This window comes from Equus quagga, chromosome 8, assembly GCF_021613505.1.
Source record: "Equus quagga isolate Etosha38 chromosome 8, UCLA_HA_Equagga_1.0, whole genome shotgun sequence".
Lineage (NCBI taxonomy): Eukaryota > Metazoa > Chordata > Mammalia > Perissodactyla > Equidae > Equus > Equus quagga.
In genome coordinates, this window is record NC_060274.1 from 61,977,265 (window position 1) to 61,992,675 (window position 15,411).

The 15,411-nt window shown below is 38.0% G+C and overlaps 1 protein-coding gene across 2 annotated transcripts in view; it reads right to left on the bottom strand.

Annotated features, from left to right (window-relative positions):
* CALCR (calcitonin receptor) overlaps positions 1-15,411 on the bottom strand; it is a 144,523-nt gene that overhangs the window by 16,584 nt on the left and 112,528 nt on the right. For both annotated transcript variants that reach the window (XM_046668892.1, XM_046668893.1), the window contains exons 9-11: positions 6,572-6,725; positions 1,372-1,432; positions 1,225-1,291 (exon numbers count right to left, since the gene is read on the bottom strand). In XM_046668892.1, the coding sequence (XP_046524848.1) occupies positions 1,225-1,291; positions 1,372-1,432; positions 6,572-6,725 (282 nt within the window). The remainder of the gene's footprint in view (positions 1-1,224; positions 1,292-1,371; positions 1,433-6,571; positions 6,726-15,411) is intronic.

Below are 15,411 nucleotides of genomic sequence, written 5' to 3' on the forward strand. Positions count from 1 at the left end.
GTGGGTCCTTGCAAGGAGAGGTGGGGTAGTAAGTGTGTCACTATTCTGAAAAAGGGCAAAAGAAATTGAATTTGCATTGGAAAACCTAGGAAAGTTAGAACACAGTCTGGATGATAACCCAATTTGATCGGTTACTAATGGATGCTTCTTCAGTGCAGAAGCAGAACGGTCCATGACTCAGACTATTTTTATCTGTCTTACTCTTATCCAAAGAAAACACCATCACTGAAGTTAATGGGAAAAATAATATCTAAATATTAAATTTGATGTTCTGATGCTGGCCAACATATAGAAACCATGGGCAGAAATAAAAGAGCTTGGATATAGATTCAGACAGTCATATTCTGCCCTACTCCAACTTCTTACTAGTCATGTGATTTGGGGTGGGTTTACTTAAGTCTTTGGGTCCAGTTCTCCTAGTGAGTAAAATGTCCTGATGATTCTCCTTTGAAGGGTTGCTATTAGGAAGTGCATGGCAATGTATGAGAAGTGCCTGAAATACCTTAAGTGCATGATCAAGTGTGAATATGATGATGGCTCACGTACCAAAGATGAAATGGAAGTTGTTTTGTTTGGCAAAGCCGAGGGAAAAAGGTCAGAGGGACCTTGTGTCTCTGACTTTATCAGCAACACCTTTTTACCATGCCTCAGCCCCTTGGTCTTTACCTTTAACTAGGAGAATTTAGTTATAGAATTGTTAAAAAAAAAAAAAAACCCACCTATATTGTTGTTATGGTATGCATAGAAATGAGCTTATGCCCCCCTCCATTATATTAAATAATCACTTTTTTTTTTAAAGATTGGCACCTGAGCTAACAACTGTTGCCAATCTTTTTTTTTTTTTTTTTTCCTGCTTTATCTCCCCAAATCGCCCCTGGTACATAGTTGTATCTCTTACTTGCAGGTCCTTCTAGTTGTGGCATGTGGGACGCCGCCTCAACATGGCCTGACGAGCAGTGCCATGTCCATGCCCAGGATCCAAACCAGCAAAACCCTGGGCCACTGCAGCGGAGCGCATGAACTTAACCACTCAGCCACGGGGCCAGCCTCAAATAATCACTTTTTTAATTTGAAGACTCTCAAATCAAATTGTTCTTATTATAGATTATCATTAAATTAGCTTCATTTTGAAGTTACAATACATATGTTACATAGAACCATCTTCACAGAAATCCCCATAAAGAGATAACATTGTTAATAATGGATGTAAAAAGCAATTCTCACCACTAATGCAGCCATGACAGGGCCGTGGATGATGTACAGCAAATGGGTTTCCACACTCAGCCAGCAGCTGAAAGAAAAGGGGGAACACATCAATCCAAGTGCGTTTTCTTTACAAATGTGTTAACTAAAACCCACCATAATACTTACTTGTCATTGAAGTACAGCGCTCTAGTAATAGCATGGATAGTGGTTGGCACCAACGGGAATCCTGAAAATGTGAAGAAGTACAAATCACACCGGGTTTCCTGCTCATAAGCTATAACTACAGTTGCATGGAAAATATTAGTTTACTTTCAAAAGTGGTGGCAAATTTAATCTCTCTGTCGAGATGTTTCCCTGACATTTTTGCACAAATTATCTTTGGTCAAGCCAGGTAAAAAATGCTCTCGGTTAGAACAGCATGTGTTTTCAGCAAGTTTGGTTAAGAACAGCCAGATAATTAAAAGCCTCTCCCAAATGATCCAGTATGGTGGCTACATTATGACTCTTATTATGACTATTATACCATTGTTAGGTTTGTCATGATAATGATGATGACTATTAACTGAGGCCAGAAAGCCTCGCATTGCGTGTGAACTGGGCTCTCTTGTGGAGAGGCACTGGGTCACCTTGGAGGGATGTGCCCTGGGACAGCATATGGAAGCAATAGTGTGATTGTGCCAAAAGCCTTTTTGGTGTTCACAATATTTCCTTTAGATTTTTTGGTTTTCTGTCTGTTTATATCACGAGAACACTTGAGAGCAGCTAGTGCTTTCCCTACCCTCTGTAAATTCTGGCTGCAGAACTTGATTAAGGCAACTTAGTACCTACTTCCTTGACTAAACTTGAAGTTCTAGTAAAAATAACTTTGAATTTATAAATGAAACGATGGAGGTAGTTACTGGAAATGTATCCTGTCTAGTTACATCTTTTTAAAATCGATTTTTATTCTGCAAATGTGATCTAGAGAAAAGTTGTGATTTTTGTTAAAAAAATTCTCTTTTCTCAGATGTACCGATGCACAATAGAATATTGTTTGCTTTGATTGAGACATTTGTAGCAAGACTTGTAAAATTATCATCAGATTAAGAAATGGGTCTCAGAAGTGAATTAGACCGACACACTTTTATTTTCTGTGAAGTATACACAAAAAGAGAACACCTCAAAATATTGAGTTTCTACTAAGAACAACCTCAGCTTCTTAACCCATGGAGCATGTAATTCAATAGGACTATCGATTGAATGTTTGACCTGAAAGAATTTTGAGTTTGACTATTTACACAAAACATAATTGTTTTATTCAGAGCAGTTCTAACATAACATTTTGCCACTTGGGTTTAGAAACAGAAATTTGTTCTCTAGATTTATTCTGAAATACATATTTTAGAATTAGCAAGAGAGGCATATGGAGATCTAACTCTCACCTTACCATTTTGTACAAAGGAAAATGTGTTTCTTACTTAAAATATAGAGAGGAGTGTAGATCCCATACCTGCTAACTCCTGGGGTTCTTTGCCTTCCTCTAGCCATGATGCCTCTTTTTAAGCAGTTTGCCTGTTCTTTCCTCTGTCTCTTCTCCCTCTAGGCCCCAAGAGCCATAACAACCATTCCCTCCTACTAAGGATGGCGAGGGTAAAAATAACCCTTTCTCCATAGGATTCCTCTTTTAGGCGGACTAGATAAATTCTATTTGTTCATTGTAAAAGTCCATAGGGGGAATTTCCTAGTTTGATTTACAGCAAGAGGAGAACCAGCAAGGTGAAGAATCAATCTGAAGAAGGTTGTAAAATAAATGACTTTTCTGATAATTAAACTTCAGTATTTGAAGTTGTTTCAATTTGAAAGAAATCAACCAATAAGTGGTCTTGCGTAGACTTGTAAGGGAGTAACTACTGAAAGAAGACTTCTTTCATTTTCTGTTGGGGAGAATTTCACCACTAGATGCTTTTCACTCAGAGAGTGATGTTCATAACATCTCTTATACTTTGAGATCTGTTCCAGATCCTGGAGTGGGTAATATTATTCACAGCTGAAGTGAATGAATGGGATGTACATTGCCTACAAACAAGGTTAGGTCTCAGGACGAAGCTTTCTTGGGCCAAATCTTCTGCTGTCACACCTTCAGACTCTTTTCAATGTCTAGGTTATGCCTTATTTTATGGCATTGTAAAATTTAGGACCTATCATACTATTTCAGTGTGAAAATAATTTCAAAAAGACAATACAAATATTATCCAGTAGAAACTTCTTCTTCTTCGTTCCATTAAATTCTTTAAAGTTTCTGTGACACTATTTTTCTTAAACAGTTTTTTTGGTTGTAATTTTACTTGTTTTGCTCCCATCCAAAGGTAATGCTTGCCTAAAGTTTTAAGAGAGGACTATTGCTTTAAAATATGTCATCATGGCTGTCTCTCAGTTTTGTTCTCAGAGTTGAGATTTGGTACTATGATTTTTGAATAGCAAGGAGTTTGATGGAATTTTGGTGTGTGTGTGTGTGTGTGTGTAGGAGTGGAGAAAGATTTAGCTCTGGCATGCTAAAAAATAATTACATTTTAGAACTATATTGGTTGACTATCTGTCTTTCCAATCATCTATCTGTGGAAATGCAAATCCTTCTCATTCTTTTAAGTTGACAATTCTGTCTTTACCTTTCTGAGTGCAATGTTCCTTAGGATTCTACTTGAATCATTCTGATAAAGTTTTAAGTTATTTTCTGGTTAAAGAAAGTTAAGGTATCCCATAAATATTTTACTTGTTTTCATTACTTTCTTTTTGACACAGCTGAGAAGCTTGTTCCTTTTTTCCTTTGAGTTCTTTATGCATGTTAAGATGTCTTCGTCGAGCTGTCTATGATGATGCCAAAAAGTTTTATAACTAATTCACAATGCATCAGTATAGAAAGATCAGTGTAAATTGTTCCTTTCAGGGTGTCCTCATCTCTGCTGAATGTCACAGGCAAGAATAAATTTACAGCCTTTTTCTTCCGTGGAAAATTTTCTGAGTGTGGCAGATAGATGTTTTTGAATAGTCAAAACCGGTACAAGAAGCATGCCATATATTTTATTTCAAAGGAAATAAGCAAAATGGATCAGACAGAAATGGTGCCTGTGTGTGTGTGGCAGGCTTGGGTGGGATGTTATTTTCAGGTCTTTAATTGCAAGGCAACTGACCAGCACTAATCATTACTATTGTGATGATCAGAATTGCTATTGGGTGGATTAAATTGTGTTCAGTTGATTCCTAGTATGACCAGCTTTGGAAGACTAGAAATCATTGAGAGGGCATATACGAGGCTACATATATGAGGCTGAAAAGGGCAGGGAAAGGAAAGATCAACCTCTTGGAGAAGGCTGGAGCTAAAAGAAAAAAAAAAAAACGATAAAAGGTGATTTTGACCTTGAGGACAAGAAAGAGCATGAGAACCCAGCATCTGCTATGGGACCAGCAGGAGGATAGTCACAAGCCTGATTTCTAACCCCAAAGGATGGTTAAGGAAACAGGATGCTGGGGCTGCTGCTGTTGCTGCTCATTGAGGAGAGCAGCCTACAGGATGAGGTGTTTTGGGGTATATTCTAGAGGAATGTTCGGTTCACAAAGACCCTCTCCCATTTTTTCTGGATGGGTCACCCAATCCCAGACATGTTTGCACCATGTGACAACAACCCTCTCAATGTCCTTGGCCACAGTTCATTGAACCATGGCTGGCCCCTGACTTCAGTTGGACAAATCAGATTCTCTTGCCCTGCTATTCAGAACTGGGACTTAAAGACAAGCATTTTGTCTTTCTGTGTACCTGGAACAGAAAAATGTGAACTCAGGAACCTTTGGGATAGGTTGTATTTAACCATTAGGATTGGAGGAGCAGAGACTCTGTGATCTATTATCTACAGAGAAAGAGATGGCTAAAACAGATGCTCAGAGAAAAGCAGAGACAAAAGATAGAGAGAGACTCTCCTCGTTGCCTGGTCCCAGAGGTACAGCCCTTTTAGCAGCCCAGCTGCATTTTGGCTCTTGACTTCCATGAGATACTCTAGATTCTGATAATTTCTCTCTTTCTGCTTAAATTAGAACAACTTATTCCCTGTTTCTTGCAACCAAAGAGTTGTAGCATCATCATTTCAACATTGAGACACTCCAAATATCTGCCCCATTGATCTACCATTTTGGATTATCCCCTTGGGTTTGGGTCATGTGTTTGGTTAAAATCCATGTACTCCTGTTAGGGAGGGGTGTTGTGGAAATAAGTATCGCACAGGACCAGCCCTGTATAAATTGTGGCAAAGAGTTCGGGCTGCTTATATGACTTCCCAGACACATTTCTATATGGTTGGTAACAATGCCTGTTGGGCAAGGGTTTAAATACAAACGTTTATTTTTCAGAAAGCCTTTGGATTATCCTCCCTTCTCATTTAAATCTTTCCTTTCTTATAAATATTTTTAGGGGCTCCCCAAAATGCTGCATTAAAGGGCAGGCTTAGTTGAAAGCAATCCACAGACTTTACTCCAAGAGTCAAAGTCACCCTGTCAGTGGATAGTAAGGGCAGCCTTTGGCTCTATAGTCATGATCCTCCTCTGGCATGTGAGTTTCATGGGATGTGTCTTTTTTTGATAAGGCAGCATGTGTCTTTGTCTAAGAGCCTTTTTACTCTTACTGTCTCACTATCCATCTGCTCCCCTTCCACCAGAGTGAGCTAGATTTTTAGCAGCCCTGGTGGAAGGGAAACAATTCTAGAGAGTCCTCATGCACCTCAGCACCCTGCCTTAGCCAATCTATACAGAAGCAGCTACATCTTAAGCAATCCAACTGTAGGCTTTTCAAAGCCATTGCCATGTGCTATGGTGTCAGGTAGGTTCTACTCGGAGGCCGATGTGGTTATGTCTATTGCTCAGGTGGACTCCACTTCTTGACCTTTCACTGGTGGAGTCTTGCTGATGGATTGACAGGAATGAATGTTCTTGAGGAAGGCAAGGGGGGCCAGGGCAGAGGAGATATTGAATTCAAAATGTGAAATTCACCTTTGCTTTATAAACAGGTGATAAATAAAACTAAAGGGGCCTAATCAGATCTTCTCTCAATCAGGGCATGTTTTTATTCATCTGTTACCTGTGTTTGTTTCCTGCAGACATTCTCATAATCATTCCCCTCCTTTTCCGCACTGACCCTACTACACATCACAGCCCTTATGAACTTGTTAAACGGCTTCTACCAAGCTCTCTTGGAGACTGATCTCCTGCCAGCACCTGTGTCCCATCATTCCTCAAAGGACCTGGGGCCCTGGCTGTTCTCTGAGATGAAGACTAGAAGAAGACTGTAAATATATAGACAGAAGTGAAGGTGGCTCAAAACTCAGCTGGAGAAAATACATACCCCAGCCCAAGAGGTAATACCACCGCAAGCGTTGCTCCTCAGTAAACACGGCCACCACGATGAGGGTGTGAAGATAGATCCCTTCGCAGAGCATCCAGAAATAATTGCATGCCATCATGTACTGGTGGAAAAAATGCAAAATCTTGCAGCTCACCTGTTCAAAAGAAATGAAGATACTCAGTGGGAGACATCGGCAAGTGTCTGGTAGTGAACAGAGGGTAAATGTAAAAATGAGCCAAAGCATCTACATTTAGCCTGCAAAACAGTTTCCCCAAGCATCTGTCAACATGTGCCATCCTCTATATCCATGAATCAGAGTGATAGTGCATAGATCACTAGTATTACATGTAAACAGCCATCTAGGGCAATGTAAGCCCAGTCCCCAGCATAATCTTCTTTCCCCATTACATTATGGTGACATATAGACTAGACAGGTTCATTTTCCTGCAATGTGTCTGAGACCCATAATTTTTGAGAACATCCAAAGATTTGTCACATGACTTTTATGGCCCTTTTTCTATGGCCAATGAGCCAAATAATCCAGAAATTGTTAATGCTGCTTCAGAATTTCATTGACCTGTTGCTGATGTCTCCTTAGCAGTAAAGAGGAGAGAACCAGGAGGTAAAATTCTCAAAAATGAGCCAGGAGCTATGCTGAACATAACTGATGTGAGCCATTTTGTTTTCATATGGGAGGCTTGGCTTCTATGTTGGGGTCTGAGTGTTTGGCTCCTAGAGATTAGGATGGCATTGTTGCTCAGTGCTCAATGCAGATGTAGGAGCCACACCTCTAGGGGAATCAGATTAACTACATATTGTTGTCTGTATAGAAATAATTATAACTTAAACTGCATAACAATATCCTAAATTATTTCCTAATCACCTTTGGAATAGGGCTTCTCATCTCGTCACTATTGATATTTTGCATTGGATAATTTTTTTGTTGTGGGGGGTGTAAAAGGGAGCTGGGGAATACCCTCTTGTCCCTGAGAATTCATTCTATCTTCCCAATGCCTGAAGTGCCATATAATTTCATTTCTTTAGCTTATGGCCATTTTCCTTACTGAAATGCCAATACCTCTGGAAGGGTTTACACATTTAACCCTATCATTCATTCAGAGAAAACTTAGAATAGAAGAATGAAAGAAGGTATAGGGAAGGGGATGGAGGATCATAGAAAACGCAGATTTAGAATGTGCTTTAACAAATACTTATTGATCTTGCACTGGATGCAGGCACTAGGCTAGAAAATTTAAAGCAGTCAAACACAGTCCTTATTCCCAAGAAACTTACAGTCTTGAGAGGTTCACAAAAAGAGGGCCCAGGGAAGTAATGCTGAAGGTAAGCCGTGTCTACTGGAAAACTTTGGCCAGTGTTAAACCAGTGCACGCTTCATTCTCAGTGCACACTTCATGCTCATGATACGTTTTATAGGTGATCAAAGACTCTTATCTTTCACAAAAAATGCTTGCGATTTCTCTCTCTCATTGGTAAAATGGAAAATCAGGTGGATAGGTTTGGCTTCTTATATTGACTCTATATGGTTAGAGACAATAGCATACTAAGGAAAAAATTATGAGATGTTTTGGTTTTGCTTTGCTTTAAAACAAATTTGGCAAAGGAGAATTCAAAATAACAACCACATATTTCTTAAAGGACTTATTCTGCTAGAGTTTGATCAAAATGCGTATTTTATTATTTAAGATCTTTTGGTTTTTCAAAATGGTAGCTAAGTTTCACGCAGAAACTATGCTTGTGTTTTTGTGTTCAATCCTGGTCTAGGTCCCAGGGATGCAAAGATAAACTTCAGTGCTTGCAATCAAGGAAGTCACCTTCTGGTGGGGAGGTACATATGGAAACAAATAAGTGCGACCATGCACAATGACTTCTAAAAAGGGTAATTTCTGTAACCAACTTTAAGACTTAAATTCTTTTCTCAGAGACACAGCAAAGCCTGGCAACTAAATCATAGAAAATAAATGAATCAAACTAATGGGGTTTGTGTTGTTGACAGTAAACAATCCATTCCATTTGTGTGAAAATTAACAAGGAATGAAATAGTAGATTCTGCCAAAGTCGAACACATTAATGAGCACCGTCAAGCATTCTGCTCTTCCTCCAATTTTTACATCATTTGGGGGTTACAATACAGACTAATTTATAGTAAAAAAGGTAGCTGACTATAAACTTACTTCCTAAATTTGCATCAACAATATTGAAAGAAATGAAAAGCATGCAAGGAGTATATTTCCTTGCTGTTCAGTTACTAGGGGCTATCATAAGTATGTTTGGAAACTTACGGCAAACAAAACCACGTCCTCCACTCTACCAATATATAAATAAATAATTTAAAATACTGAAAAATTAGTTTGAAATGGTCTAAATAGTACTAACTCCATAATACTTTGTACTGAATCAAAGCTGCCAAGTTTATTTCTGCTAAGTCTTGTTTTAAAGCAGAAATAAACTTCGCTGTAGGTTCAGAGTGATCTCTAGTGATTATGCATGATTACACTTCCCTGAAGCTTCTAAAAATATTTTCTCATCAGTTCATTTTAGCACAGAAGGAAGGGTGCAAATTATATTTACTTGAGCGAGGCAAGAAGAATCGATAAGTCAATTTCTAGATATTTTACGCGAAAGAAAAGACATTTTAAAAGACCGTGAATAATAAAGATTTGGGCCCTGCAACTTTACTGTGTTCATTTATTACTTCTAATAGTTTTTTAGTGGATTATTTAGGGTATTTTATATATAAAATCATCTCATCTGCAAATAGTGAGTTTCACTTCTTCCTTTCCAAATTGGATCCCTTTTATTTCTTTTTCTTGCCTATTTCCTCCAGCTAGGACTTCCAATACTATGTTAAATAATAGTGGTGAAAGTGGGCATCCTTGTCTTGTTTCTTTTCTTAGAGGGATGGCCTTCAGTTTTTCACCATTGAGTATGATGTTAGCTGTGAGTTTTTCATGTATGGCCTTTATTATGTTGAGGTACTTTCCTTCTATATCCATTTTATTCAGAGTTTTTACCATGAATGGATGCCAGATCTTGTCAAATGTTTTCTTTGTGAATAAAGTCCCATTTCTGACTCAAAAAAAGATGGATTTTTCTAGCTCATATCTTGAAGTTATTAAAGCACATATGATTACTATAGGAAAAAAAGATTTGTGGTCCTTATTGGTTAAGTTTACCAGGTTAATTTTTTAGTAAATTTTACTTAATGGACATTTAGAATACATATTGAGTGAACATGTAATTGCTGTTACATGTGTCTGCCTGATTCATCTTTCTGTCTCTGCTGTTTCTCTCATCTCTACCCTCAGGACTTAAACCCAATAACATTTATACAGAAGGTGAGAGTAGATGCCTATTATATCTAAATGAATATGACTTTGGATAACGTTTATAATATTGTTCACTGAAAGTATTTTAAATCCTAATTTGATGATCATTTTATCAAGTGCCCAAGCAAGAGCTGCTTAACAAGATTTGACAAATTCCAGAGTAATGTTTTCCTAACCATCTTATTCTTGTAAATGTCTGAAGGCATCAGACTACTGTCATCAAAGAAAACTTACAACCCTGGGCAGCATCCCAGGGTGGGGGGCGGCATGCATCTTAAGTGATGTCAAGTTCTAAGTTTCCAGCAAGGGTGTCTTTAGAAGACAGCATCCCTAAGGCTGGCTATATCCTGTCATTGATACCCGGTAGCCCTGGTAGAAAGTTGTTTCTCTTTGCACAGTAATCTTCAAATTGGGCATATGAATTCTTCTTTCTGAAAATACTTCCTGTCTTCATGATTTGTGGTTTATCTTAATACATTCCCATTTTGAGATAAAGTTCAAATAAAATATTTAAAAATATAATTGTCTACAAACTTGGTAGTTTAATTTTGATAATACATCTGCTTTTCACTCTGTAACAAGGGTTTACGTTTTTCAATTATTTACACTGCATGCAAATCATTCAGAACATTTCAAGGCCCTTGAATTTATTACATGTAAAATCCATAATCACTGTTTTTCTCATAAAGGAGAGACGCAAGGCCTTTATCAGCTGAATTCAATTGCATGTGACGCTAAGATGGATGTTCTCCATTGAAGTACTATTTATGTATGCAATCGAAACATTTTTTTACAATGGCTATCTTTACATGAGACCTGTTTAAAAGTATGTCTTTTTGCTGCTTCCCTTATCATTTCAATTAAAAGGAAACAAGCTTTTGTCTGAATCAAATATACTCAGTGTCCCTTCTCCCCATGACACCATCCCAAACTGCATTTCCTCAGAAAACAGAAATTCTAGAGAAAACACTCAAATAACTGAAAATCAGAGTCCTACTTTATGGACCAGTCTGCCCCAGCCATGAGAAAGAATTTTGATTTCTGGATAGTTTTAAAGTATTATTATTAGAGACGAGCTTTCATAATTAGCTTTTAGTTTCATGTGAAAAAAATTTATGTGTTCCCATTCTTTGTGATATGATTGGAAGTGTGGCTTACTTCTCACTCATTATAAACATTATTGAACTCAGTTATTGGACCAAAACAAAAGGGGATATACTACATCTGATGAGGGATGTTGAGAAGAGTTTGATTTCCTTTACCTAATTATTTGAAGTTGTGAATTGTGTCTTGAGACATGTCAGGGGACAATGAGATATCTGAATATTTTGGTATGTGATTGAAGAAAGGCAAATTGTTTTACATATTGTAGAGTCAAGGACTCTTCTTTTTTTCATCTCTTCTATTGCTTTTATTTTCTTCTAAAACAATATCACTTTTACAAATTCTCCAAAAAGATTTAGCAAAAAATTAATGATGTTAATTATCAATGTCATTTCCTTCCTCTTGCATATGGTCCCTTATCATTCTGGAAGCTATTTTAAAGCAATAAATTTAGTGTTCCCAGCAGAGAAAAATGCCCAGAAAAAAGACCCAAAGTATTTTCAAACTTTAGTGTGTGTAAGAATTTCTGTACAGGGATGTATATTGTACTTAATGGATGATTTAAGAGATTCTGGAGGATAATTTTGATTCTATGAGGATTTGATTTTTCTAGGCTAATGTTAATACCCAACACCCCTAGTATGATATCTCTCCACTGTACTGCTTCTCTCTCCAGACCTTTACTTTCAAGGGGAACAACCTGTACATTTTCAAACAAAATTTATATTCTTCAAATAAATTTCTTCATTAGGTATTTGATTATTTCAAACTTTTAGGAATGTCATCTGTTTCACTGACACATTAAACCATTGAACTGCTTTCCAAATGTGGAGAGTTTACGGGGAGAAATGAAAATGTTTCTCTGGAATGTGATATATTTATTTCAAAGGCAGCACACGTTAGACCTGGAGCCTCAAGTCCTGAATGCTTCTAGGTTTCAGTGAAGATTTTTACCTTATTGTTTTCGCCCTACATTTTCCCTGCCTATAATATGTCTGCTTTTCAGACTAGGATTTACCCTGCTTCAGTCATAGTAGCGTTAATTTTTTTTCAAAAGCATTTTTATTTCTAGATGATATTTCTAAACATTCAAGGTCTCTTTATCTTCCCATAGGGGTAATTCTTGATTACTTTTTTCAGGGCAACTTTTCTTTAGAAATTTTTTGGGGAGCTACAATAGCACTACTCTAGAGAAGTGTTTTTTTTGTTGTTTTTTTTTTTTTATCACTCAAGGGTGTTCTCAGGATGTTGTGTGGATCTAGAAACACTAGAAAGAGCTTCTTCCAGCTTCTCCGGGGAAACATGACAAGTGGACCCAGGGGGAATCGAAGAGGAATTTTATACTTTCAGAGTCAACGTGGAGTTTCCTTTGGAAAAAGTAGTCAGGCGCATAAGAGCAATGCAGTCACCTCTGAGTGACCGCCTGGGTTAGGACTTTGTCTATATTCTAGTCACTTGTATACAGAACACCAAGATCAGTCAGAGATGAGAACTGGGTTTTCCGTTAGAGCAGGCCTCACTGAAACCATCCAGAAGAACTAGGAGACAGGAAGGAAGGATTGGTAAAAATGTGGAGAAGAGAATTCTTGTGGGAGAGAGATAAGTTAATAAAAACTAAAAACCAAAATAAAAGGGATTCTGATCTTCTATTCGATTTGGCTAGAGTCTGATCAATTTCTGGAAATGACATTTTGTTCATTTGTGAATGTTCCTGGGAGGGCTGGCCACTGTAGATGTCTCAACAATGCACCAGCCAGCACTGTGTCTCAGTGGTGTGTATATCACTCTGCCTTGTGTGGACGCAAACTTTTGGGGAATGGAGGTTGCATCTCCATCATCTTCCCTGAATTGCTTATAACTGAAGTGGGCAATGCTGTGGAGAGAAATTACTTTTGTCTGTCTAGCAGAGAGGATGGATCAAATAAGACTGACATTTGATTAGGTTGGTGGTTTTCTCAGCTGTCCTCTCTTGAAGTGACAGGGCGATTTTGATACACAGACATCTAGAAAGGACGCACGGCTTACCTTTGCTTCTTCATCCCTTCATGCATCTTACAAGCTTGAAATGCCCTTTAATCTACTCCTTGATGTTAAACTCTAAAAGGCATGGGCATGGCTTATTTATAAGAGTATGAGATCTTGAAAGTAGTGCCATTATAATGAATCCCTCCCCAAATATCCAATTCAAATATAAATAATAAAAGAGTCTACAGTAGTGCTTCTCAAATTTTAGCATGTATCAGAATCACTGAGAGAGCCTGTTACAACACAGATTCTTGGGTCCTAGAAGTAGAGATTCTGATTCAGAAGATCTGGTGTAGGGCCTGAGATTCTGCATTTCTCTAAGTGCCCAGGTGATTGATGCTGTTGGTTTATGGGTCACAATTTGAATGGATTTAGGGTACAGAGGGAGTGTCCTCAGTTCCTGACTCCTGTTTTGGTTCCCTGCTGGCCTTTCAGTGCTGATAATCCTAATCGTCAAAGAGCACAAGCTTCCTGTTCCAGTAGACTCAAGTGCAATGGGAGACGTCCTGACTTCGATTCACATGCATACTAAAACCTCACGCAGAGGAACTACAGAACTTTTTGTTAAGATGCCAGAGCAGTTGATAAACCAAAGGGCATGAAGGCTCTCATATCAACTTGAAAGCTGTCAATGAGTACAATCTTTAAAGCTAGCTGAACGAAGGAGAAACCCTCTAGCCAGAGAGTCAGCATTCAGTAACTTTGCAGGCAAGTCCTGCAGTCTTTTTTCTCCAGAGGAATTTAAAGATGTAACTTTCTCAATTAAATCTAAGTGTGTCATGCAATCCTGAGCTGATTTCTGATAAAACTTTAGAGAAAATGAGTCTGAATCTGTGCAACTGTAGTCATGATTCAGTGTGTTTAGGGAAAAAAAATGCACTGGAGAAAAAAAGTCCCATCTGAGATAAGGACATTGGAAGATGATCCAGAAATCAGCAAATGAAATATTCTGGAAGCGTTCAGAAAATAAAGCCAGAGTAAACAGAAAAGGAGGATTCAATACATGATGGAAGGGAAAGCCTGTTAGAAATATAGCAGGAGAACAAAAATAGCTTGCTGTCCTCAAGGGTCTTTCTCTATATGGTGTAAGAGGATATTATATCACTTTTCACAGGGGATTCTCAAGCTGTGACTGATTTAGTTTTATATTCTTAGACCACAGCCCTTTTAGGTATTTGTGATTTACAAACCTCTGGCTATGGGCATTCTGCTTTTATACTTAGGCCCTTTTGGATTTAAACAGTATTTTACAAATGCTCTGAGTTTCCATATCTCCTATGCTGTGTAACACAGAAATGAAACTGGGTGCCAAGCTAGAAGATAACAAGTGTTTAAGGCCTAATGACAATGGTAACAACTATAATATAAATCATAACAGCTAACATTTGAGCGTTGTTACGTGCCAGACACTGTTTTGTGAAATTTAGGTGTATCAGTTCATTTGATCCTCACAAACAACTCTGTGAGGAAGGTACTATTGTTATCTCCATTTTACACATTAGGAAAGTGAGGCACGATGAGGTTAAGTAACTTGCTCAAGATGACAGAGTAATCTGTAAGTAAGCATAAGAGCTAGGATTTGAGATCCTGTGGTTCAGCAAGAACAATGCTATAGTATTTGAAACAATCCACCTAAGCACAGTAGATATCAAATTCACTGTTGCTCCAAGAAAATGAACCAACAGACCCCATGGGAGGGGACAAAACTCCTCGTATCGCCACTGAAACCTTTTTGAGAATGAAAACAAATCTGTAAGAAATTCTGCACTGAATTCATGACAGCCTTCTCAAAGCAGGGGAAGCCAACTGCAAATGGTGAGAGGAAGACTCACTATATAAACCATTTCACAAGACACCATTTGTGAGTCACTGATTCCGGCACAGAGGCACTGCTCAGATTGGCCAGAAGAGAGACACTGGAGATTGGGTTGATGGGTATAGCCATTTTAGGAATAAATTCTTCAAATCCATATAGGAAAGTTGTTGATTATAAATAATACATTTAAAAAGGAATAAAGGAATCTTCTATACCTTTATGCACCTTATGATCTTTGTTAAAAGACCGTTTATTGGTTTTGACATATAAGTAAAGTGAAATAGCATAAATGAGCAGGGTAGGATATTTTATTCCATGACCACTTCTTGGCATTATTCTCTCTGCATCATTCCTCAAATACATCATAGCTTTTCATTCCCAATCTAATTTCTTCCATAGGCTACTGAAATGGATAATTTCCAATCAAGTTTTATCTGCCATTGAACTCTTATTTCAAAAACTCAGCTGTCCCTGTCACCTCCCTTACATTTACATGCCCTCTCTTGCACCAGCCTCCTTTGGGCTGGGCAGGAGGAGTCCAGTTTCCA